Here is a 25,726-nt window from a genome sequence, read left to right as displayed (position 1 = left end):
ATTCATTACTTTAGAATGCTGAGGGCTGGACTAGCACAGGTTAGCACTGGGCAGTGAGAGGAACTTTCACTTCCCGAATTCCCTGTTTCCACATGTCCATGACTGAGGGAGTTTGTTGTTTATCCTGGAGAAAAGGAGACCCAGGGGTGCCCTCCTCACTGTGCACAGCTCCTGGAAGGTGCCTGTGCTCAGCTGGGGCTGGGCTCTCTCTGCAGCAGCACTGACACAGCCAGAGCACACAGCCTGCAGCTGTGCCAGGGGGAATACGGGCTGGATATCAGGAAAAAGTTTTTCACATAAAGGGTGATAAAGTTCTGGACTGGCTGCCCGGGGAGGTGGTGCAGTCCCCATCCCTGGGTGTGTTTAACAAAGCCTGGATGTGGCACTGGGGGCCAGGGTTGAGTTGAGGTGCTGGGGCTGAGTTGGACTCAATGATCTCAAAGGTCTCTTCCAGCCCAGTGATTCTGTGAATTCTGTAAATTCTGTGAATTCTGTGAATGTGCCTCATTAAACCTGGCTTCTTCCATTGCTGCTAGAAATTTGACCTCCCAAGTAGCAGCCAGGCAGCCAAAGATCTTCTCAGCAGGGATTTCATTCCAAACACGTTTTCCCTTCCTCCTAGATGTGCCCTCTGGGTTGCAAACACCCTCCCAAGTCACAGCCATCGTGGGGAATGACGTCCAGCTGACCTGCCGGGCCTCCAAGTACATCTACACCCACCTGGCCTGGTACTACCCCTCCTCAGAGCCAGCTCCCAGCCACTCTGTGGTCAGGAAAATGGACAAATATTCCATCTCTTGGACCCTGCTCATTCCCAATGTCACGAGGGAGCAGAGTGGCCTCTACAAGTGCCGAGCCCAGAACGAGCAGAACAGCACGGACACGCTGGAGCAGCACAGCCAGCTCCTGGTCAGAGGTATGTGCCACGGGACAGTGGCACTGGGGCGTGTCCTAACACAGACCTTGTGTCCTGCTCTGCTTTGCTTTTGTCATTCACTCTGTGTGGATTGACAGCCTGACATGGAGAACACTCACCCAGCCACTGCCGGGTTTGGATAAAATATTTGAGATTACATAAAGGTGATTTCAGCAGCGTTTCTCTTCCCAGCTCCATGCTGGGTGCAGATTTAGAGTTGATGAGGACAAAAAGCATCACCCACCATTTACTGACAGCACAACAGTAACTTGGGATGCTTACCCCAGATCTGTATGACTTTGGTACCCACTCTCAGCTGCCAGGATGAGATACCTGAATAGATTTGGACGCAGCAGATCCCAAATGTCCCTGGGCAAGTGTAAAATCATGTGCCATTTATTCTGGGTGAGAGGGATGCACTTTGTTATAACAATTATTTTCTAACTTATACCCAAGCCCCCAACTCTTTCATTTCACTGAGATCCTCCAGCATGGTTCTGTTGGCTGTGGGAATACAAAGGGCAGGGCACTTTTGCCAGTAGGAAGTCAGTGAAAAGAAGTGAAGTTTCTTCTGCTTCAGAGGTGGGTGATCATCTCTAAGCCTCCTCAGAAGACAAAGGGCTGCTGGCATGGGGAATGGATAGATTCATTAACCACCTTCCAGTGGTGAAGAAAACAAAAGCACAGAACTGGAGTAGAACTGAGACACCCAGCAGCAAGTCAGGGAGCAGGAGTCAGAGTGCTTCGGAAGCTGAATTAGCCAGGGATTTTCAAAGTGGCTCCTCTGGCTCAGGAGGCACTGCAGGGTCAGTGCTGCTGTGAGCACCTGGTCCTCAGCACAGCCCGGTGCTGCCTTCAGCCTTGGATGAACGAGCACATTCCCTGTGCAGCCTCCCAGCCCCTTCCCTCCACACACACAGATCCTCAGCCACAGCTCTGGTTCCAGACTGGCCGGTGATTTATTTCCAGACACACACAAGCATCTCCCTTTTCCTGAGGCAGAGGGAAGGGAAGGAGTCTCTCTCAGGTATTGGTCAGTGTCATGGTTTGGCTGCTCCCCACAGCACCAGGGCCACCAGAGCATCACCTGCTGTGAGGCACTGGCCTTGCTCTGCTCTCTGCATTCAGGCACTTCCCTTTCCTCTCCCCTGGCAGATATTTTTATTCAGTCAGTCAGATTTCCACCTACACACACACCTACACAGCACAGCTATGGGAAAAACACAGCTAGACTGTGAATACATCCATGGAGAACTGGAATCAGGATCACGTTCTTGTGAGGATGACTGGGGTCTGTCATTTGTCTGGCACGTGTCAGGCAATACTTGTGGAGAACACACATGGAATTTCCCCTCCAAACCAGCCTTCCCTCCCCTATTCAAATATTTTATATGTTCTAATGCCCCTCATCTTCTGTCCTCACCATAAGTTTGGGGTACATTTTATGCTGTGCTTGTGATTTTATTCATTGCTGTCCTGCACCTTTTATAAATGAACATAAAGTGGGCGTTACCATGGTTGTAGTAAGGAGAAAACTGCACTCCTGATGGAGGATAAAAAACCTTTAGAACTGTTTCCTCTTTTCCCCCTCCTTTCTCCTTTCTGTCTTCGCTCTGCATGTGCACCACCCACTCCCTGTCCTTTGTTTTCTTCAGAGGATGAGGAGTTGGAGCTGCAGCCAAACCTGAGCTTAGGTAGTGTGAAAATAAACCAAACAAACTCACCCACACCTCCCAGATCCCTCACACCTCCCCCCCCAGAATTGTGGGGATTTTTGATCAACTGATCAACCAAACCTTTACCACATCCAGCCCAGAGAGGCTGTGCAAGGAGGGGGGGGTGAGGGAAGGGCCCCCCAGACCTGACTGGGGCTCGTTCCCTTTGTGGCTGCAGAGAAGGCGGCGCCGGTCGTGATCCAGAACCTCACGGACCTGGAGGTCAACATCAGTGGCAAGATCCTGCTGGAGTGCAAGGTCAATGGGACTCCAGAGCCACAGGTCACCTGGAGGAAGAATGGCTACCCCATCTCTGCAGCATCAGGTGAGGTTCTGCTGCCCAGAATTGTTTGGAATGTGGGATAATGGACTGGCAGGGTCACTGCAACACAGCACCCATGACTGTGCCCATGACACAGGCACACACACACACAAATCCAAGGATGCCAGGGCACTGCAGGGGTCTCCAGCTTGGACTTTGAGGTGGGAGGAAGCTCCTGTGTGCAGAGCCAGCCCAGCACACACTGGAATAGCACTGGGAAAACAGGGAGTGCTGCTCAGGCTGCTTGTGTGGGACCAGAGCTTGGGCACAAAACTGAGCCACAGGGTGCACCTGGGTCAGGTGGGTCTGGCAACACAGGCCTGAGCTCTCAGCTGTCCTGGCCATCATAAACTGCAGCAAAGTCACCTGGCAGAGGCGTTCAGGGCACTCCATGGCATATGAAATGTCCTTTATTTCCCACAGCACAGTGATGGGAATGTGCTCGTAGCTCACCATGCACAGGGAGCCTCACCTGAGCCTGCAGCCCCTCACCTGAGCCCAGGTGCATTCCCAGCTCTGTGCCACAGAATCATGGGATGTGCTGAGCTTGAAGGGACCCACAGGATCATCCAGTCCAATCCTGGCCCTGCCCCCAACCCCCCAACATCCCCTGGCATTACTGGCAGCATTATCCAAACTCTCCTGCAGCTCTGGCAGCCTCGGGGCCGTGCCCATTCCCTGGGGAGCCTGGGCAGTGCCAGCACCCTCTGGGGGCAGAACCTTTCCTGATCTCCAGCCTGACCCTCCCCTGGCCCACCTCCAGCCTGTCCCTGTCACAGGGAGCAGAGATTGGAGCTGTCCTTCAGGAGAGTGTTGAGTGCACTGAGTTCTCCCCTCAGTCTCCTCCAGCTGAACAAACCAAATGCCCTCAGCCCCTCCTCATAAGACCCCTGCAGAGCCTTCCCCATCCTCATGGCCTCCTTTGGATGCTCTCCAATGGCTTCAAGTCTGTTTTATATTCTGGTGCTTGAAACTGCACTGGAGATGAGGCTGCCCCAGTGCAGACCTGAGTATGGCCTGAGTCCTCCCATAAATCATGGAGAATCCCATGTCAGTAGCTGGTCCTATGACTTTAATTTTGCAGCTTGGACTAGGTAGGAAATCCAGGATCATCCATAATTCAGATCAGAATGTTCTGAGAGAAACTCTTTATAGCTACTGAAATTTTATAAATAATTCTAGAGGGACAAGCATGTAACTCATCCAACCAATGGAAACATAAATAAAATATTTGGAAAAAACACCTCAGGGTAAATATTTCAGCACAGTGCATGGCAAGTTGTGTGCAGTACTCTTGTTAACAACAACGGGATTCACAGGCAGAACACCCAAAATTCAAAATGTCCTTCCCTTTTGGATTGCAAGCCTGACCCATTTCCCTATTTCTACCCCAATCATCCCTCAGTGAAACAGAATCACTCTCAGCCCAGTACCACCAACCAGGAAAAATGAGACTGGGAAAATTAAACACAGAGAAGTGTCTCACAGGTCATACCTAGGAAACATCTATTCCCACAGCACCTAGCTGCCTGTGAATCCAGGATTTCTTCACACCATTATTTTTCCAAGAAGTCCTAAGTTGAGTTCCATGTTCATTATGTCAGAAGTCCCATCCCTTCCCACAGCCTTCAGTAATTCCACTGAGTTCCCGTTTTTCCAAGTGTATCTTCCTGCTATCAGACACCAATCCTGCATCCCTTTGCTAACTTCTGGATTAGTTTCCAGGCTCTACCCCCTCTAAATCAACAGCCACATTTGCTGTTGTTTAAATGATGCCAAATATTATATCCAGGTGTTGAAGAGGAAAAAAAAGTCAGAGAAAGGTTGTCAGACCAGGAGGAGCCCAGGATTAAAATGTGTCCTAACACCAGAGCCTGCATGGATGGGAGGTCACCTTCAGCTCTGTCTCCTAAAAGCATTTTTGGCAGCCAGGTTATTGTGCCAGCATTAACCAAAATGCATTAAAACAGGAATTTCCATGGAAAACAACACCCTGGTGATTGAGAGAGTGAAGAAAGATGATGAGGGACTCTATGAGTGCCGGGCCTCCAACGACCTGGGCCAGGACAGCACCTCAGCCTTCATCAGAATCCAAGGTGAGCCCGGGCTGAGGGCATGCAGAATGCCAGTGGGCTCACTCAGGGGGCTTGGACACTTTTCTGACCTGGCTGTGCATTCACCTGCAGGTTCTGAGGAGAAATCCAACATTGAGGTGATCATTCTGGTGTGCACAGGGCTGGCTGCCACGCTCTTCTGGCTCCTCCTGACCCTCTTCATTCGCAAACTGAGAAAGGTGAGAGAGCTCCCATCCTGCACAAAGGGCTCTGCCCAAGTAACTGCAGAGTTAGGGACAAATGTTTGGGGCAGGTGGTAGAAAAACTGGGTAAAATGTCCCTGTAAAACTCAGGCCTTGGTTTGTGTTGACTTCTCCAGAGAACCCTTGCACTTGGGGGGTTTCCAACCACTTCTGTGGAACCATAAAATAGGCTTCTCCCTCTTTATGAGTCAAACTGGCTTGTGAGAATAACAAAAAATACCCTTAATCCTCTAAAATGAGGGCTTGATTTCAGCACATGACTCTAAAAGATATTAAAGAAAGATCCCAGGCTGTCTGCTCTAGAAATGAGCTCAAACCACACAGCTGATTTGATCTCCTTGCTGTTTTTTCACCTCCCTTTTGTGACTCAAAAAGTAAACTTGCAGTAAAGTTTCAAGGAATTTAGGTCTGTTTTCCTGAAACAAACAGCAAACAGAAAGGCAATCACAGCTCTCTGCTCTCACCGAATTGCAGTCCCAGTGCTGATATTCATATTTGAGTAAAATTTCCCCTCTCTTGAAAACACGGGGATTAAATTCATGTTTTCATCCTTAACCTCAGTTTAACAGAGCAGTGCATAACACTGAATTTCCTTTAACATGTCACTCCTGTGCAAGTCTGCTCACAGACACAATTTCTCACTTTAGCAGCATCAGAAATACCAATTTCCAGCAATTTTAAATCGCAATAAGTTGCAGCCATGAAGTGGAGAACTGTGGAGAATCGGCACTGCAGAACAAAACAAATGACAATGCCAAAACATGCAGGAGGAAGTGCAGCTCCTGCAGTTCCCATGGAAAATCAGTGATTTCCTTTGGCTGATGCAGGTAGATTTTGTGTTTCCCAGCATCGATCAGTGCCTCCTCCCAGGAGCCACGAGTGGCAGCCACACACAAACATTTGTGTCTCAGCTGCAGAACAGAAGCAGGAATCTGCAGTGATGCATTCCTGGCTCAGAATAAACGTGCCTGGAAGGCAGGGAAGTCCCCAGGCTGCCAGACAGCTCCCTCCCTTTGGAATTGCAGCGTAGATCCCCTGAATAATCTCTCCCCGCCCTGTTTTCAGCCCGACGCCACAGACATTAAAACAGGATACCTGTCCATTATCATGGACCCAGAGGAGATGCCCCTGGACGAGCAGTGTGACCGCCTGCCCTACGACAGCAGTAAATGGGAGTTCCCCAGGGACAGGCTGCGCCTGGGTGAGTGCTGGGGGGTCACAGCAGGGGAAGGATGATCCCAAATGCTTCCCAGTGCACTGGAGCTGTTGGATAACCCAGCAGGATCTGTCACAGTGCCACCCTTGGATCTGGGATCCCAGAGTTCAGGGTAGCCTGAATGGAGGGTGAAATGAGGGATTTGGAAAGACTCTGTCCAAAGAGCTGCTGCCTCTTTTCCTTGGCAAAGGAAGCCAAACTCTTGACAGGGAGGAAAGGTACCTCCAGGTACTGTCCCTGCCAAAAGTGTGATCTCATTCCCATAGAGGAAAAAGGAAAGTGAGTTTTCTTTTGAAGAAAGCTATCAATTCATCAAATAATCACTTCCTTATCAACCATCAGAAATCAGCTTTGAGCTGTAAGAAGCTCTCATGGAAAAATGAGCCACATTTCACTGAACAGCTCAGTTCACTGGCTGATGGAGTGAGAAAATGCAACAAGCTGGCTGTGTCTGTACAGTGAAACTGTAACATCTGTGTGCACTGAGTAGTGCAGGGAAAATATCTGTATTTGTGTGCTCTTGGTGCTGCAGCTGGAAAACATGAAAGGAGGAGAGAAGAGAAAAAAATCCCAAAATCGGAGATGATGGTGGGGCACAGAAACTAACTGGCAGAACCAAAAAGCCAGACCCTGGGTCAGAGCCCTCAGAGCACACCAGGTAACACGGGCAGGAAAATCCAAATGAAAGGGAAAATAAACAAAAAGAAGAAAGAAAACCATCCTAAATTCCTTTTAGTGCATTTTCCATCAAATCAATGTCAATAACTGAAGGGTTAATGGGCTGTGGCTCCCTGAGTGCCTTTCTGGCTTTCTCCGTGATTCATGAGAGATCAGGGTGCCACAATTAACCCAAACTCTGCCTTCCCTGGGCTCCAGGACAGCACCAGGTAATGTTTGTCCCCTCAGTCCGTGTAGGTGTCAGCCCTGCCCTCAGTGAGTGATTCCCCTCCTCTGTTCTCTCCCGTGCTCTGTTGCATCCAGGCCATATGGATAGAAACCCCTGCATATCCATATGCTGCAGGATGTGATTCAGGCTGCTGTGCCTGTGTCTGTGCACTGTGCCTGGTTCTCCTGCACAGCTGAGGTTGCATGTCCCCTCCTGGCTGGTGCAGCTGGGCTCACTCTCAACTCTTGCTTCTCTAGGTAAAACTCTGGGTCATGGTGCTTTTGGGAAGGTGGTGGAGGCGTCTGCTTTTGGCATTGATAAATCTTCAACCTGCAAAACAGTTGCCGTAAAAATGCTGAAAGGTACAAAAATCCCTCTGAGATCCTCCCCAGACTGCTCAGGGAGCTGGGGGCAGCCAGGGCACAGTGCTGAGCTCGCTGTGCCCTGCAGGGAGTGGGCTTCATGTGGGATCAGCCATCCTGGATGGATGAAGGGGAGGAAATGACAGCAGCTCCGTGCTGCCCTGCTGATTGAGGCTTGTATTCCTCAAGGAAGAAAAGAGCAGCTTCCAGCTCTGTGGGGTGAGGAGGGAAACAGATTATGGAGGGTAATTACATGAGATAGCCCAAAATTGGAGCTGAGCCTTCCATCCCAGCCTAGCCAGATGTAGAACAGTTCAAGGGGCTGGAAAAAAACCCAGTGCCAGGGGAGGAAATTAGAGACATCTTGCTTGCAGTTATTGAAATGAAGGGCAGCTCTTTCCTGTTGGGCGGGGGAAGGAGGGAACCTGGAGCCCATTCCTGCTGGGTTTGCACACAGAGCCACAGGCTGCCTGCTTGGGCAGGGCTTGGGTCTGCCCCTGAGGGGATTCCAAAGGCTCAGCCCATGCTGCCATGGCCATCACAGCTCCATCCTGCTGCATGACACCATTAACCCCTGCCATGCCACCAGCCAGTGACTGCTGCCACGGGACTTGGCTTCTGCTGCCAGCTGCCTCTCCTAGTGCTCTGCTACTCCCATCTCTCTGAAATCACAAAAACACCCATTTATCACCTCTCTGGACCTCCTTCAGCTCTGGTCTCCCCTCTCTATTTTCCTCCTTCCAATCATCTTCTCTCCTGCTGTTGTATCTTCTGTTCCATGCCCATTATCAGACCCCTGAAATCCCCTAGAAGTCCCTGATCCAGACATATTCCCATCTCCATCAAAACATACTGCCCTGGACAGCTCTGGGGTTTCATCCCTTCCATGCTGTGCTTCCCAGCTGATCCTCATGTCAGCTCTGCCCTGCCAGCACATATTCAGCAATATTTGGCAGATTCTCCATCATTTTACACCTCCCTCCCCTGGTGGAGGCAGCTGCCTCCTGCTCTGGTCTGCCCCTCCCCAACTAACGTGCCCATAATTCATCATTTTCATGAATAAAGCAGATTCTCTAGTGTCAGTTAATCCATCCAGGGAATTAAAAAGGCTCTGGGGATGCCTGCATTTCTGCCACCTCCATGCAGCATGCTCATCCCTGTTCTGGACTGAAGGCTAAAATTCAATGTGCAGAATAATCTGAAACACTTCTGAGCTGGCTGTGAGTTCCAGCACATGCCAGGGGACATCAGGAGTGATACCACCCATGGACCCACCAAACACTGCTGGCTGAAGGAATCTTGGAATAGCTCCTTCTTTATGTTTGGAGAAAGATGTTGGGGAATTCTACAAACAAGGTTACACCTGTCACACCAAATGATTTGTTACATAACTGTTTCTTCATATTTAAATCTTCTTACATGTTGCAAAGGCAAAGGAAGCAGGCCAAAGCCTCTCCTGTTAAAATACATCATGGGAGTTTTGGAGACAAGGCTGGGAAGATAAAGCAGCACCTGAACCTTCTGGTCTGAGGGTGCCTGCCTTAAAATAATGTCACTGGCCAGCCAGGGCCTCCCCTGTCAGGTTCATGGCTCACACACAGATCTTAGAAAATGAATTTCTTGGGTCAGTATGTTCTTACAGGTCTGAGCTTTAGTCACGCTGTGTGTTCCCTGGACATTTTGGGACACAGCTTCCAGATCTGTGGATTCCTCCTCCCCTGCAGTGGCGAGTCCTGAGGTATTGGAGCTGAGTTCTGCTGAACTGCACAGCCCAGCAGAGAGGAAGGGACATGTTCTCTGTTCCGTGGGGGCTTGCACAGGTTGGCTTTGCTAAGCTTGCAAATCTGAGTCCTGGCAAAGGCTCTGTGGGATCAGGCTTGGGGGAAGGGACTGTAACCCTCCATAACCCACACTAGAGAAAGGAAGAGTCACCCAACAGATAAAGTGTTATCCACTTCATAAAGGTCAGCAGACAACGAAACGGATGAATTATTATCTGTGTGAGAGTCTGAAAAGCCAAGATACTGCAAGGAACCTGGGTGGGTTTTGTTTCAAAGGATAAACAGGATCTTGCTGTGTCCTGTTGAAAATATCCTGTTGTGTAAAGATGATTTTTTTTCCTGTTTATCTTAAGCAGAATGTGCAACTACTAATGAATGCAAGGCTCTAATGTCTGAGCTGAAGATCCTCATCCATATAGGACATCACCTGAATGTGGTCAACCTGCTGGGAGCCTGCACCAAAGCTGGAGGTGAGGAGTCCTCATTAAATTTGGAGCAAAAAAGAAAACCCTTTTCAGACATTTCTGGGTGTTTGGAAGTGCCTGTGGTGCAGTCAATGCAAGTCCAGCCATTTCCAGCTCTCTGCTCACAGGAGAGCTGCTGCTGCTCCTGCAGGATGTGGCCTCATCCCACCCAGGGCTCTGAACCCGTGGTGTCACCTCTGTTCTCTCTGGAGGCACTGAAGGGAGGAGAACACTGCATTGCAATGAGATGACCACTTCCTGCCTGTGGGCATTTCCAGGCTTCTTCTCCCTCTCCTCCCCTGCCTCATCAGGATCATGCCTTTGCAGGCTGAGCCCTTGGCTCCCTGAGCCTCCCCTTTCCCACACAGCAGTTTCTGCTCCTGTACCAAAGCCTGGGACAGCCCTGGGTGCAGCAGGAGCAGGGACTTGCATGGGGCTGAGCTGGCAGGACTGACCTGCATCATACAAAGTCCCATAAATGTCAAACCTTTGTCACAAAACATCCCTTCCCACACTGCCAAAGCAATGCCTCTTACTGTGCTTCATCTTCAGGGGAGCAGCTCCTGAGGATGGCTCCTCACTGCTGACCTCCAAAATCCTCAAAATCACCCTCACTGAACAGGTTTAGGAGACCCAAGGCCAAGGGAAACCCCAGAGGGAAAGAAATGAAGGAGGAAATTAAGAGAGGTGGTGCACAGATCTCTCATCATCTGAGACCCCAAACCCATCAGTTTCCAACAGCTGTTGTCCAGTCACAAGGGAAAAGTTCAGTGAGGGAGATTTGGGAGGGTGCCAGGGAAGAAATCTTTCCTCCAGCAAGGTGGTTCCAGTTCCTCAGGAAACAGCAGCCATGGATACTGCTGGGGTCTGGGAGCTCCAGGAGCTGCAGCACTGCAGAGCCCAAAGCTCGTGTGGGAGAAGGGGCAGCAGCTGCAGCTGAGGGGTTTGGGGTCAGAGGCAGCAGCCAGGAGCATTGCTGGGGCCTGTGAGCAGAGGGGCCGGGACTCTGGGAGTGCTGGGGACTCTCCTGTGCTCACAAGTCCCTGAGGGGGCTCAGGACAAGCAGGAGCCTCAAACCAGCAGCAGGACCAGGGCTCAGTGGTGCTTCACCAAAGCAGCCCCAGAGTTCTGCTTGTTCAAAACACACCTCAGGACTGGTCAGAGGCTCTGATTGTCCAGTTTCTGAGAAGCTTTTTCTCCCAGGAGTTCCTTGATTTCCCATTCTCCATCCTGCCCTGTCCTGGGTGGGAGGTGACCCTCCCTCCTCCCTGCCAGGTGCCTGGGCGAACATTTGGGGGGCAGAGGGGTGCAGCAGGACCTGACAGGGCACGGAGCAGCCTCGAGGCAGGCACTGCTTTGTTCTCCTCTGAGCAGTGCAAGTGCAGACTAAAGAAAAACAGCCTGGAGCTCTAGAGGCAGACACAGATCCGAGCGCCTGTGAAATTCCAGCGCTCTCCCTCCCCTGTTAGGCTTTATGTAACCGTGTATTCCTGATGGAGACTGGTATTAAGTATGCACATACATTATTTTAACAAGGTATCAAATAGCAGAATTTAACACTTTGCCGGAGTGTCTGATGTTCAGCAGTCAGAACTAATGCAGTGTGTGCTTTACAATGAGGGAACAAAATATGGGGAGGCCATGTCTAGGAAGCGTTTCAAAGCCATGAATAAATCACTGTGCAGAGCTTTAAAGCTGTTCTGGAATCTGCATTTCCTCAGGGCATCCATGAGGGACATTGGATTTTGGGTTCTTCAGAGCCAAATCTCTTGAGCACAGCCAGATGCCAGCACTGAGCAGAGCTCTAGGGTCAGCACTGGAACCACTGGGATTTGGGGATTTGGTGTTTTTGCAGCCACTGCAAGGTTTTCAGGCTTGTTTCAGCTGCAGCAGAGGGACTGGGGGTCCTGGAGAGCCCCAAGGTGTGCACTCAAGGCAGCAGTGCCCTAGGGCTGGGTGAGTGCAGAACCTGCAGGAATCCACAGGGAGCACCATGGCTCAGTTCTGCCTGCAGTGATACCTCAGGTTTCAGCTTTTCTATTTTTCAGATTCTGTGCTGCTTTAGGGTCTGGGCTTCATAGGGGGACAGTGAGCTCTCTGCACAGAGCAGGGAGACAAAACAATTCCTGCTCTAGCTGGGGACCAAGGACAGATGATCCAAATTCAGGTCCACGAACACAAACAACGTGGGCTGAAGAGAGAAAAACAAGAAGGATGGGAGTTGATGCGCTAAAGCTGTAATTGGACAATTAACCCCAATATGCAAATGGAGCAGAACTGATAAAAGTGAGACCCCGTGAGCACTCCTGGGGATTTTTGTGACCATTTTGGTTCATCTTGGGTGCAGACCTGGCTGGGCTCTTGTGCTGCCCAAGGTGGATCCATTGAGGCCTTTAATAAATCCCCGCTTTATTCTTTAGCTCTGTCCAGCCTCTGTTCTAGGGCAGCCTGCACAAGGCATCAGCAGGACAAATGGAGCAGAACTGATCAAAGTGAGAGAGCCCGTGACTGATTGGGGATTTTTGTGACCATTTTGGTTCATCTTGGGTGCAGACCTGGCTGGGCTCTTGTGCTGCCCAAGGTGGATCCATTGAGGCCTTTAATAAATCCCCGCTTTATTCTTTAGCTCTGTCCAGCCTCTGTTCTAGGGCAGCCTGCACAAGGCATCAGCAGGAATTCAGCATCTCCCTTTCTGTGCTCCCAAAGGCTGCTCCTCTGCCTGTCCCACTCTGTCCCGGGGTCACTGCTCCCTCCTGGTGCTCTCCCAGGCCATGCTGGGCCTGGAGCCAACTGCAGACCTGCTGCTGCTCTGCTCCTGCAGCCCTGCTCCTGCAGCCCTGCTCCTGCAGCCCTGCTCCTGCAGCCCTGCTGCTCCTGCCCTGCTCCTGCAGCCCTGCTCCTGCAGCCCTGCTCCTGCAGCCCAGCTCCTCCTGGGAGGATGCAGGAATTCCAGCAGGAACCCTGCTGAGCTCCTTCCCTAAGGCCAAGTGCAGCTCTCAGCCCTTCCCCTTTGAAGTGCAAACTCCTCAGTCTGAACCACAGACCTTGTCCAGAGAAAAAGGTTCTGGACATGAAAGTCTCTGTGTTTGGGGTTGATAATAGTCCGTATTTATCCACATCCCAGTCCCATGGATTCACCCTATCTTACATTTGATGATTGCAAAAAATAAAGGTCAAGAATGCAGCTTTTCCCTTCCCTAACATCTCACACAGCAATATAAAAGCATTTCAAGCAGCTCTTAAAAACCTGCATAATTGTGTAAAAGCAGCACTGACTCTACAGTGGTTTGTAGAGGAATAAGAAGAAAGTGAGAGCACTTTCCAGGCTTTCAGAAAAAGGCTTTCAGGCTTTCAGAAACTTCAGTTTTTTCAGAAACTTTTTCTGTTTTTCCAGGCTTTTCAGAAACTTCTGAGTATTTTTGCAGCTTTTCATTTAGATCTGTCTATGGCCCTGCATACTTTGATTTCCTCTGGTGGCATCAGCTCCACCCAAAATAAACAATTGTGAAGCCAGCAGAGAAAATGAAAACTGCTCCATGTGCAGAGCAAACCAACCTTAACAGCATCTGGGATTGTGTTGATCATCCTGAATTTTCCTTGTTTATAAATGAGAAAGAAATACCAACTGTTACCATCCAATGGGGAAAACTAAGAATGTGTTCCCTTCTCTCCACATCCCTAGTGGTGGTGTCACTCCTGTGTTTCCTCATTTCCTCATCTGTATAATAGAAATGCCATTTATTTTGAAGAGGATTTGGTGGGATAAATTAGAATTATGTGCTTTGCAGTGCTTCAAAACTCATTTGACTTTCACTGTCTTTTTTAGGTCCTTTAATGGTCATAGTAGAATATTGTAAATATGGAAATCTGTCCAACTATCTCAGAGGGAAACGAGGAGATTTCATTGCATACAAGGTAAGAAAATGAGACTTCTTCTGTCACAAGGCAGGGAATCAACAACCACTGACAAAAGCTGGATTTGCTCTGCACTGGCACCAAAGCAATTGGGTATTTCTACAAGCACTTTATTTTCTCTCCACATTTCAATTTGGACAAGCAAGAAGAGGGATGTATTTTCCCTGCAGGATCTCACTGCTGTCCTCTTCTAACATCTCCTAAAGAATTAGTTGCAAGTACCCAAAAACTCCAAGCATTTGAAAGAGATGGAATTACTTCCCAGCACAAGGGGGGCAACAAAATATCAGTGAAAAACTGGCATTAACTGAACTAGGAGAAAGTGAACCCTCCCAAAACACAAATCTGTTTTGGGGATATTTGTTTCTAGGCCCCAAGTGAAAGCAGTTCATCCTTCCCCCATCTGCTCATTCCATCCTCTGTCTCTTCCCCTGTGCCAGCCCTGAAGTCTGTGCTGTAACAACAGCCTGGATCATGGATATTTTACATCAAAACCAACCAATGGTTTGGTTCCCAAGCAGCTCTTTGCATGCACACAACATCTGTGCCAGCACAGACTGGGCTGGGATGGGAGCAGGGCACAGGAGCAGAAATCAGGGCTGGGGAGGGATGGGACTGACTCCTCCTCGTGAATATCCAGTGTGGAACAGGCTCTGTGACCCCAGCCCTGCCAGAAACTGCAGCCTCACCAAGGCTGTTTTCCCAGATGACTGCAGTATTATTATAATTCTTTTTTTGTAAGCTATTGTGTGCAGGCAGCAAAGTACGTGAGGGACTTTGTGTGAGTGAAGGAGCTTTTCCTGGTGCACTCACTCGGAATTCCTTTCTCACCATTGTTGCCATGAGTTGAGGGCTGGTTGTGCCTCACTCCCCAGCACAGTGCCCATCATGCACTCACCTTGAGGGCATTTTTAGCATCCTAAGACAGAGAGAGAATTACAGCCTGACTCTGCTCACCTCTCAGTCTCACCCAGCCAGCTTTCAGCTAACTCTGATGTGGAATATTGCTATCAGTGAAAGGGGAGTAGTAAGTCAGAATAAGTAGGAAACCAGGCTTTATAATTTATAGTTAGAACTAACAAAGCCTGGTTTCCTATTTATTCCCACTTCAGGAAAATGTTCAAACATGCCCATCTTCAGAGGACCTTTCTCCTTATGCCAATCCTCAAGCATTGCATCATACAAAGTTAAAAATTTGGTTTATGCCATTTCTAGTCCCAGGAAAACTCTGACCAAGCAGAGAAGAGTCTGGATGAGTCCAACAGTGATTTGACTGAACTGATCAAGAGGCGCCTCGAGAGTGTGGCCAGCACAGGCAGCTCTGCCAGCTCAGGATTCATTGAAGATAAGAGTTACAGTGACTCAGAAGATGATGAAGAAGGTAAAAGAACCCTACCTCATCCCGAATCTTTTATTGGAAAGACTTCTGTCACTTGGCTAGTGCCACACACACTGGCACACACTTTACAAGCCCTTACATGGCTTGGCTTGTTCCTGAAATCCCAAATTCTCCCTCTTGCCTGTTCCCCACTCCAACTTTCTCACAAAAAGAGAGCTCTGTATTATGTACAAAAGCTGCTCCTGTTGTGTGAGAGGAGAAATAGGAATGTTTTACCAGACTTGTGAGGTTACTCTGTCCCTGGGCTCTTGTCTATAAAGTTTCCCTCACTCCCAGCCTGAGGTGTTGTTTCCCCATAGCTAAATGAGTGACTAACGGATGAGGGAACTTTGTTAATCATCTGATTTCTACCTCGGGGTCAGTGGTTGCTCACCAGAGCTGTAACCCTGCAGAGATCTCACACCCAGCACTGTGTGCGGGACTGGGACCATCAGCACACAAGTGGCACCAGTGCCACCCAGCTCTGGAGCTCTGCCACGTCTCTGCCACATTTGTGCCACATTTTTGCCATGTTTCTGATCTCTCCTAGATGCTGAGGATCTGTACAAGAGGCCCTTGACTCTGGAGGATCTGATTTGCTACAGCTTCCAGGTGGCAAAAGGCATGGAGTTCCTTGCCTCCCGAAAAGTGAGCTCATTCAGACTTCTTGCAGAGTATCTGATGTGAAGAAACCCAAACACACTCTTGAGTCTCAGAAATCTGCTTTTTGCTCTTCTGCTAGAGTGTTGGAGATCACGTTAGCTCTGGTGGTTAAGCAGCAATTAGCACTGAAGGGGTTGTAGAGGAACATTCATCATGTTCTTGGCTGCAGGGACTGGCATCTGCAACAGGAGGGTTTAGATAGAGGGGGTGAAGTTCTCAGAAACTGTCAGACAATTTGTGGAACTGCTTCGTAAATAAACACAGAAAGGCTTGTAGAGAAATCTCCTTTTAATGTGATGAACAACACCTCTACTGAAAAGTGAGGAGGGAGAATCCAGTTATTCCTGTAGTTTGTCAGAGGTGTTGGGGACTGTCAGCAAGGTCAGCACTGCTTGGATAAACAGGAAGAGTTTGTAGCCTGTGGAACAGCTTTTTAGGTAAATGCAATGTAATTCACAGGCCAAAGTGTGCACACAACTGAGCCTCACTCACACACAGCCACCAGGGTGCTGGCTTTCCCAGCTTTTACAGAGATGGGGCAACTGAGAGGCATTTTAAAAGGTTTTATTCCATTATCAGTCTCGATGAATAGTGAGACACAAGAGATGTAAAACTCAATGCCATCCCATTAGAAGTTAACCCATTTCCTGGTGACAATACATTATAATTGTTTTTTCAGCCCACTAGCTTTTGCCACACAATGCTGCTATTACTTCTAACACCAATCACCTATATTTTTACCCCATGTAGTCCTGCTACAATGCATCTTTCACAGTTCTAATTCTCCAAAATGTCTGATCTTTTTGGAAGGCCATATTGTGAAACTTGTTGGGACTTATTTCTAGTTCAATCTCTCTCTCAACAATGTCATCTCTATTCTATGGCCTTCCTAAATCAGCACCTCATCTCAGAGTTTGCATACAGATGTATAAGACTGTGTGAGCTTTCTGTCAGGTTTTTAGAATTCTTTACAAATCCACTTCCCACACCAGGGCAGCTCCCAGAAACCCTGAGCAGGGTTATCCCACCTCACACCCTCCTGGACCTGCACTGGCAAACGTACCTACAGCTGCTTTTTGGCCTCTTTGAAATTTCTCAGGGATCAGCTAGTGAGAAAATAGGGCTCCCTTCCTTGTTGCAACTGCAAAGTTATTTAAGACAGAAAAATCAGAAAACTGACTCTACTGTTGGTTTGTTCCCTGAGTATTCCCCCTTTTGCATATCCCAGTGTATTTGGAGCAGATTCCCACTCATTCTCTGAGCTGCTCCCAGCGCAGTTCATTTCTTTCCCCATTCCCAAAGAAGCCCTCCTGCCTCCAGCTGGAGCAGGGGCTCCTTGCCCAGCCCCCTGTGACCCCATGTCCTTCCCTGGCAGTGCATCCATCGGGATTTGGCAGCCAGGAACATCCTCCTGTCCGAGAACAACGTGGTCAAGATCTGTGACTTCGGCCTCGCCAGGGACATCTACAAAGACCCCGACTACGTACGGAAGGGAGATGTGAGTGCAAGAACCTCCAGTGGTTACCCTCAGGTTGGGCTTGGGCAGATCAGTAACAGCAGACCTGGCAACCTCTTGTGTCTCTGGCTTTTAGGCACGGCTTCCACTCAAGTGGATGGCTCCAGAAGCTATTTTTGACAAAATTTACACCACGCAGAGTGATGTGTGGTCTTTCGGAGTGCTGCTGTGGGAAATATTTTCTCTAGGTAAGAATGGCTTCAAACCCTTTTTTTCTCCTAATTTATGGCTGCTTAGCTAAGAAGCTTTTAATAAAAGGTGATAATGTGGGGCAGTGCTTCTGTTTCGAGAATGGCTTCAAACCCTTTTTTTCTCCTAATTTATGGCTGCTTAGCTAAGAAAAGCTTTTAATAAAAGGTGATAATATGGGGCAGTGCTTCTGTTTCACTGAGGACAAGTGCACAGTGCAGACCAGGTGTACAATAAAGCCAATTTCAATGAGAACTCCACCTGACAAAGGACATGAAAACACTGGGGAGGGGCATCAAAAATCAAAAACCCTGGACCTAACATTTGTACCCACTGAAAGCACCAGAGCCCAGAGATAAAATGCAAGCCTCTGCTGCTGGTAGGAGTGGGAGGTTTCTTGGAGAACAATGAAGAGGTTTCTCATCAAACCACACCTGCTTCAGGGAACCCCAGAGCTGCAGGGTCACCCTGCTGTGGGCACAGTGGCTGCTGCTGGCAGCCCATGCAGCATGAGCCCACGTGATATTTTATCCCAGCTTGAACATCCACACCACAAAATCTAAGATTTTCTAGGTAAGAAAAATCTCCTGGCAACAGCTGCTGTTGGGTTGGTGCAAGGAGCAGTGCTGGGCTCAGCCTCAACCCTTTTGGCAGTAGACCAAGGGTAGAACATGGGCTCTTGTGGCTGCATCATTTGCAAGCCACAACATTTCTAAAAGAATAATAATGATGTTCTTTATGTACTGGAGATGTCATCCCAGGATGCTGTTAGAAATCTCAGCCTCTCTGAGCTCTGGTTTCTGTCCAGCAGATAAAGCTGTGAGACCTACACAAGCAGCCCTACAGACACTTGGACTGTGCTGCTCTCAGATTCTCCTTGCAGAGGGGCAAGATTTGTTTTCCTGAGAGAATTCAGGAATGTCAGCTCTGGCTTTTTAATCAGCATTTGCAGACAAAAGAAAACAAGAAGCATTGTCAACTTAAGCTGCTGGATTTTAAAGCAAACTCTAATCTCCTTCTATCTTTGGTTCATGGATCAGTTGAAATTAATGATTGGGCTCAAGATGCCAAGCGAAAATGCAAAGTCTGGAGCTGTTTCTATCCTAATCTTTACTTAGGGCTGGCTGCAAAATCATAACCTGCTCTCAGTCCAAGTCTTTGATTTGGACTTTTCCCTGCTCCACATCTGCACACCAAGCACAAAGTTCACACTGGAGTGGTTGAAACAAGTGGCAGCTGCTGCTTTCCCTGGGGCTCAGCCCCAGATTTTTAGGGTGTTGTTATTTTGGGGTGAGCTCTCCATGGCTCTGTAACAGCATCACCTACTGAAGGTTTAGAAACAGCACAGAAAGGCAAAGCTCCAGAAGCACCCGGTATGGCCTGGTTTTATCAGATTATTCAGGAAGATGCTTTAGCATCAGCCTCCAGAGACACACTCAGGGGACAGGCTCTCCACTGGGAACCAAAGGGATGGAATGCTGATGAATCCAAGGGGCACTGCAGAAACAAACTTTGTATCACTCCCAAAGGTCCTGACAGAATTTAACAGATGGCCTTTAATACTGAACACTAATAGAAATTAAAATCCAGTCAGTGAAATTCACCTCTATTTTAATCTGTTTTTAAAAAAACATTTAATCTGGGTTCTTTTAGCCCCTTTCTTGGCACTGTCCCCTTCTGAATTTGGAATCTCCCAAATGGCTGCAGGGGCTGCCACCCGTGCAGCAGCCTCTGCCCTGCCTGTGACGTAGATCACAAACTGCTTTTTCAGTTGGTGGCACAGGCTCAGAACCAGTCATTTTCTCTGAGAGGGTTTTTCATCCAGCTCATCCAGGCATGCCTGTGGTTTGGCACTGCTCACATCTGCAGCTCAAACGATAAATATTTAATTAAGGATTTGTGTCACTGATTGAATTCTGTCATATAAAAGTTTTACAGATCATTGAGAGCCACGAGATGGAAGTTATTTATCGTTGCCACAGGGTGTGTTTTGGCTCCCATTTACAGCTGCTGCTCTCACTGGGTCCCACAGGCTGAGCACCTTCTAAAAAAGGGAAAAATACTGATTGGGAAAATGCAGAGTGTAGTTTGTGTTGTGAAGGACAATAGGCTGCCTGCAGAAAGGCTGGCAGCCTGGATCTGCTTTGGTGGTACACAGGGAAATCAGGACTTGAGGGAATATTAATTTCCATCTGGGGCTGAGTTTGCAATGAGCTTTAAATTATTCCAATGGGGTCAGCACACCCCGTGTCAGGTGGTGCCAGCAGTGTTTAACACATCCTGAAATCACTAATGGTACAGAATGTCAGTGTCTCCTGGAATTTCAATGTGCACTGTTCCAAAAGCAATCAGATATAATTATGTAAACAAGCAGTGCCTGGTAGTAACATCAGCATCTCATTATCCCACTAAAATTAAACCAAGATCAAAAGAGGGCTCCCATATCCAATGCATGCCACATCTTTGAGCATTTTGAAGGAGATTTCCCCTAAGGAAAACATCATGTGTAGGCCTTACACCATATGTTCCAGCCTACATTTCTCCCAAGCTGTCTCAGCATTCCAAATCCAAGTTATCAGACTTATCCCATAGTCCAGATAAAGACAGTGCTGAGTGGAAGTGGGAAAGGGAGAGTTTCTTGCTTTTATGATCTGAACTGCCTCCAGCTGGTAGGAGGCCAGCACTGGCCAAAATATAAATTACCAAAAGATCCTGCAGTCAAAAATGAATCATAGACTCCTGGAATGTTCAGGAATGTTGGAATGGACCTTCAAGATGATCTAGTCCCAACCCCTCCTGCCATGGGCAGGACACCTCCTGCTAAACCAGGCTGCTCAAGGCTTTATCCAGCCTGGTTTGGAACACTGCCAGGGTTGGGGCATCCACAGCCTCCCTGGGCAACCTGTGCCAGGGCCTCACCACCCCCAGTAAAGTATTTAATCTCAGTATTTAACCCAAATGTCCCCTCTTTCAGTTTGTCCCAGTACTCCTTGTCCTATCACTGTTATCTTTGCTTTCCCTGTATTTGCTCTCACCAACATCTTGCAGTTGATCTGATCTGTGATGAAACCAAAGAGAGAGAGCTCAGATTGTGAGAGCAAGTGGGATTCTGCATCCCTGAGATGAGCAGTTAATTCCCTGGTTATTCTGAACATAATTACAGGCCAAAGGCACGACTGGGAAGGCAAATCTGGGTATAAAACAGAAATGATGGTGCTGCCTCTCTCCAGCTTACATAACTCCAGGAAACACTCTCAGTCCTGTGCTCTGGTACTTGCACATCCAGGGAATTCAGAAGTGCTGTGGATAAGCATCCCTGGGCTCTGGATGTCCTGGGAGCCCTTTTGAGCTGAGATTCCTTCTCAGGCAGTGCTGGGCTCTTGGCTCCCCAGTGCAGGTCCTGCCCACTGAGCAGTCAGGTTCACAGAGTAGAACAATTCTGGAAGCAGCCACATTTTGACCCCTTCTTCAATGCTTTATCCAAAAGATTTCTGCTGTTCTCGTTGTGCCCCCAAGTGCACAGCACATGATGGTGTTTGCAGGAAATATGCAGGAATGTTATAGCCAGTAAATCATACACAGATTCCTCCAGGGCTGGATACAGATTCCATTCAATCTCCCATGTTAAGACTTGATGAAATTGTTTCCAAATTCATAATCCAGCTTCCAGGATGCCAAAATGTCCAAGACAAGGGTTGTGCTGCACAGGAAGCATTGGCTTAGGGGAGAGGGAGGGAGGGAAGTTACAAATCTTTTCGTTTTATCCACTGTAGGTTCAGTAACATTTTAAATTTCAGCTTAGATGACTTCTGAATTTTACCTGTGAGCTCTGGATTACTCAGATGCCAGAGCACTCTCCCAAACTTTTGTGGGAGTTAACACAAAGCTCCTTCACAGCATTCAGCCTCCACAAAACAATTCCAGTTGCCATGAGCTGTCCTGCCAGGGTTCAGCCAACACTTGAGTGGCACTCAAGGTATTGAACACAGTCAGGAAAGAAAACAAGGCTGAAAAGCTGGAAGGTCACTGTCAAGGGAGGCTTCCCTGGAGCATAATGCACATCCAGTAGCTGGTGAGCCAGGAGAGGAGCAATTCCACTCATGGGATTGAGCCACGGTTCTCATGGTCCTTGGCAGGAGCCAGGTGCCCACAGCCCCTCTGCACCTGCTCACAGGGCTTCTGAGGCAATGAAGGATGAGCAGGAATTACTCACTGTGTGTATCCTCTCAGTGCAGGATATTGCAGGGTAACAGTTTGGAAAGCACCAAGGAACCCATTGAATGAGCTGAAACTTTTCTACCACTGACCAAGAGATACTTTTAAACCTTAAACTAATAAAATTTATTTCTCCTCTGCTCTATTTTACCTTGGAGTGGTCCTGAGTGTATCACAGATGCAGAGGAGACAGTGTGATTGAAATCTCTGAAGGGACAGAGTGAGTCTGTGACAGGTTTCCAAACAAAAACTGTAGATTGTGAGTGACTGCAACTCCTTCTTCACTCAAGCTCCTGTTACTGCCAGCCTCTGGGTGACACTGAATGCTCAGCAGAGATCCCCTGGGCTGGGACACAGACTGTGCCATCCTGAAGCCCTGTCATTTCTCCCACCAGGTGCCTCTCCATACCCTGGGGTGCAGATAGATGAGGATTTCTGCCGGCGGCTCAAGGAGGGGACCCGGATGAGATCTCCAGAGTATTCCACTCCCGAAGTGTAAGAGCTGCTGGGAGCTGCTGGGAGCTGTACACCTCAGAAAAGAGATTGTGTTGAAGTGGGGAGGGGGAGCAGACCACAGCTGGGTATTTTATGTTCAGCAAAGCTTTGAGTATATTTTGGGTGTCTGACAGCACAGACTAATGCTGAGGACAGCCCAAGTCAGCCTGGCCTTTGCCAACTAGAAGATGATCAGATGCCCCATGTCAGCTGCAGTTCATGGAGCTACTTATGTAGTACTACATGGAGCTACTCATGTGTTCATGTACACTACTCATGTAGTTCATGGAGCTCAGACCTCAGATTCTGTGACAGAAACCCAGTATCCATGACCAGGGCTTACTTCAGCAGTATCAGCAGGGCCCAGCAGCCAGATTTAAGTTAGGTGAAAACTAAAATCCTGTAGACTCAGCTGAGGCAGGAGTATGGAAGCAAAAAGGATCCCACATGGAAACTAAACCAGAATTTCAGCATGTGGAGATCTGAACCTCTCTTAATTCAAACACCCACCAAACCAGGCAGCAGTGGAATGAAACAGTTTGGAAAAGCTCCCATCGTTTCCCATTCCTGATGCCTGTGTTTCTCCTGCAGCTACCAGACCATGCTGGACTGCTGGCACGGGGTCCCCACGGAGAGGCCAACGTTCACCGAGCTGGTGGAGCGCCTGGGGGATCTCCTTCAGGCCAACGTGCAGCAGGTACAGCAGGGCCAGCCCTCCTGAAGAAATGTGGATTGGGAGTGGACACCTGTGTGCATGGGCAGGGTTATTAAACACTTATTAATATGAGATTTCACTTCCTAGCACAGCTCAGCAGGAAGATCCCTGCTGGGATGAATAAAGACAATGTTAACTACTCAAATGTTAACTTTACTTCTGATTTTCTTCACCTCCTGAACTTTGTCTCTCATTTCCAAGTTTATGTTCACCAGTGCTCTTGGGAGCTTTGCAATTATGCAGCTTAAAGCACAGAAAGTCAGGTGTCTCATGATTAATTTCATAATAGTTAAACCAGTTGTTTTCTTCTTCAGTAAAAACAACCAGATCAGTTATGCAATTGTCAATTTAATTGAAGAAGAAATCAAACACTCTCCTCCAGCTCCTTCCTGTTTGTAAACAAATTTAGTGGAGCTGAGTTGAAGAGGGCCCAGTCTGCAATATGAAGAGCTTGTGAGTTTGATTCTATAACCAAAGTAAATTGAGGAGACATAAAAATCATGATAAGGGAATAGGGCACTTAACTGCTTCTCAAAATTAAAAACAAAAAGAAGCAGCACAGGGAAATTTGGACAAATAGTTCCAGGAGCTAAAGGCAGTCATTCCTGAGGATTGCTGCAGGGGGGTAATGACAATGCAGAGCTCATTACCATGAGCAGCAGCAATTCCTGGGAAGGACAAGAAATTAAATCCTTTCAGGCTCCATTTTAAGGCCTGACTCTTCCCAAGCTCCTGAAGTTGAACAAAAGCAAGCAGTACATGGGCTATTGCTTTTGACTTGGACTGGAATATCCCAGCCCATGTTCAGCAATCCCACATCACAGGGTTCCCAAAGTGCCCCAGTTCCCTCACAATGCCTTCTGCACAGTAATTTTTGGATGAAGTGTGCATTCTAGCTTCCATAACTTCCACAGGGTGTGAGGAACATGACAATCACCTTGAACAAACATCCCAGTTAAGTTAAAACACAATTTTGTCCTTTCTCATCTCAAAGCTCTGTAGGATACAATAACCTCTCACATCTGAGATGCAGCACAAAATGAACTTTACCAGCTTTGTGCTCTTTTCTATTTTTAATTTCATAGGATGGCAAAGACTACATTCCACTGAACATCACCTTGTGTCCAGATGGAGAATCCAACTCCAAAACCTGCCCTGTGGAAGAAAACCTGAACAATGGAGTGAATCACTGGAGTGCAGTGGAAACTGGGTGAGAAAAGCAGATACAGGGTGGGGGAAAGAAACATTTCACTGTCTGGTGTCCTCCCTTAGTATGGCTGGTGAAAGAACCAGAGAAATTTGTCAGGGTGTTTGTTATTAGACACAAGAGGTGACAAAAGAGAAGTGGTCCAGGAGACTGGGCTGTGTGAGGAGGTGACTGAGCTACAAGGGGTGCAGAGTCTGCCTGGGCTTTGTGCTGACCCCTTGACTCTCCTGCTTTCAGTAACAACAGCAAGAAGAGACCCCTGAGTGTGAAGACATTTGATGAGGTGCCAGTGGAAACGGAGAAAGTGATGCATGAGGTAAGAGAGGTGACTGCATCCTTCCCCAGCAGGTTCACAGATCACTCGTCAGCAGCACCAGAAACACTCATTAGAGCTTTTGGAATCATTTGGTAGGAGAGAACTTTAAATCAGGCAGAAGCTTTGGCTCTGGCACCTCTCACCCAGGGCTCTGTGACAACAAAGAGGGACCTGCATTTCTCTTAAGGAATAATTTAAAGAGAAGCTCACATGTGATTGCCCTGGCTTTGATCAGACTGAGGGGTTTTATATGACATATTTCAAGAGGTTTTTCCACCATAAGAAAGTGGCAGCTTGTTGAAATGAAGCTCTTGGAGGGAAATGTGTCCAGAACACATTCTGGCTGGCCAAGACAGCCAATCACTTGGTGGGGGTGAAGGTTCAGTTCTGGGCAGACAAGAACAGGATTCAAGATCCAGGTCTTGAGTCACACAAAGGGCTTTAACCCTGGATTTTCCTCACTGCAAGTGAATGTATTTATTGCCAGTTTAATTCCATTGCAGGGTGGGAGAACGTTAAAGGGTTTAATTTGGTCCTGGGGAAAACAAAGGCTTGTTTTGTTACAGAATGAGGGTTCTGCTTGTTGGCTTCCTCTGAAGTTATGGGTGGGATTTTCTTATTTTAAAAAATCCCTGAGAACAACTCCTGAATTCCCTCTGTGGCCATGTGCTGTCCCCACCTGCTGCCTCAATGGCACCTTCTGTGTCCCTAAGGAGGGACTTCTGCAGTGCACAGATGCTCCAGGGGGATCAAAGTTTAGGGAGAAAGCCTGAATCCCTCAGGAATCCTCCTGACACAGGAGGAGCAGCAAAGGAAAGCTCTAGCTGAGAGTCCCTCTTGGACAGAGCCATTCCTCAGAGCAGCTCCCTTGGGAAGGCTCAAGTCTTTCTCTTGTCCTGGAAATATTTCATGTCCTTGACCAACACAGCCTATTTGTCATTTGTTCTCTGCTGAGCACAAACTGAGGCCCATTATTGCCTTGTATTTCCCCAGATGGAATTTCTGCCTCTTTATCAATGCATCTCAGGGATTAGAAGGCTTAGAAATTTCCTGGCTCCTGCATCTTCCCTCTTGCAGGATAAAATCTGTCCCTGTGAATCACACAAAGACATTTGCTAGATCAATGCAATCTTAAGAG

At 48.2% G+C, this 25,726-nt stretch overlaps 1 protein-coding gene across 2 annotated transcripts in view; it reads left to right on the top strand.

Moving 5' to 3' along the window:
* The window catches only part of LOC120512684 (vascular endothelial growth factor receptor kdr-like), a 127,022-nt gene that overhangs the window by 86,412 nt on the left and 14,884 nt on the right, over positions 1–25,726 (top strand). The window contains exons 13-28 of one of the 2 annotated variants that reach the window (XM_039731264.1): positions 623–916; positions 2,810–2,956; positions 4,924–5,049; positions 5,140–5,246; positions 6,336–6,471; positions 7,630–7,734; positions 9,872–9,985; positions 13,806–13,894; positions 15,110–15,275; positions 15,823–15,920; positions 17,311–17,433; positions 17,528–17,639; positions 22,251–22,350; positions 22,942–23,047; positions 24,151–24,275; positions 24,510–24,588. In XM_039731264.1, coding sequence (XP_039587198.1) covers positions 623–916; positions 2,810–2,956; positions 4,924–5,049; positions 5,140–5,246; positions 6,336–6,471; positions 7,630–7,734; positions 9,872–9,985; positions 13,806–13,894; positions 15,110–15,275; positions 15,823–15,920; positions 17,311–17,433; positions 17,528–17,639; positions 22,251–22,350; positions 22,942–23,047; positions 24,151–24,275; positions 24,510–24,588 — 2,027 coding nt within the window. Of the gene's footprint in view, positions 1–622; positions 917–2,809; positions 2,957–4,923; positions 5,050–5,139; positions 5,247–6,335; positions 6,472–7,629; positions 7,735–9,868; positions 9,986–13,805; positions 13,895–15,109; positions 15,276–15,822; positions 15,921–17,310; positions 17,434–17,527; positions 17,640–22,250; positions 22,351–22,941; positions 23,048–24,150; positions 24,276–24,509; positions 24,589–25,726 lie in introns of both variants that reach the window. The other variant, XM_039731263.1, reaches the window with a different exon arrangement.

Source organism: Passer montanus, unplaced genomic scaffold, assembly GCF_014805655.1.
Source record: "Passer montanus isolate IOZ18808 unplaced genomic scaffold, ASM1480565v1 scaffold76, whole genome shotgun sequence".
Lineage (NCBI taxonomy): Eukaryota > Metazoa > Chordata > Aves > Passeriformes > Passeridae > Passer > Passer montanus.
The sequence above is the reverse complement of the archived record's forward strand: the minus strand, read 5'-3'. Positions and strand labels throughout refer to the sequence as shown.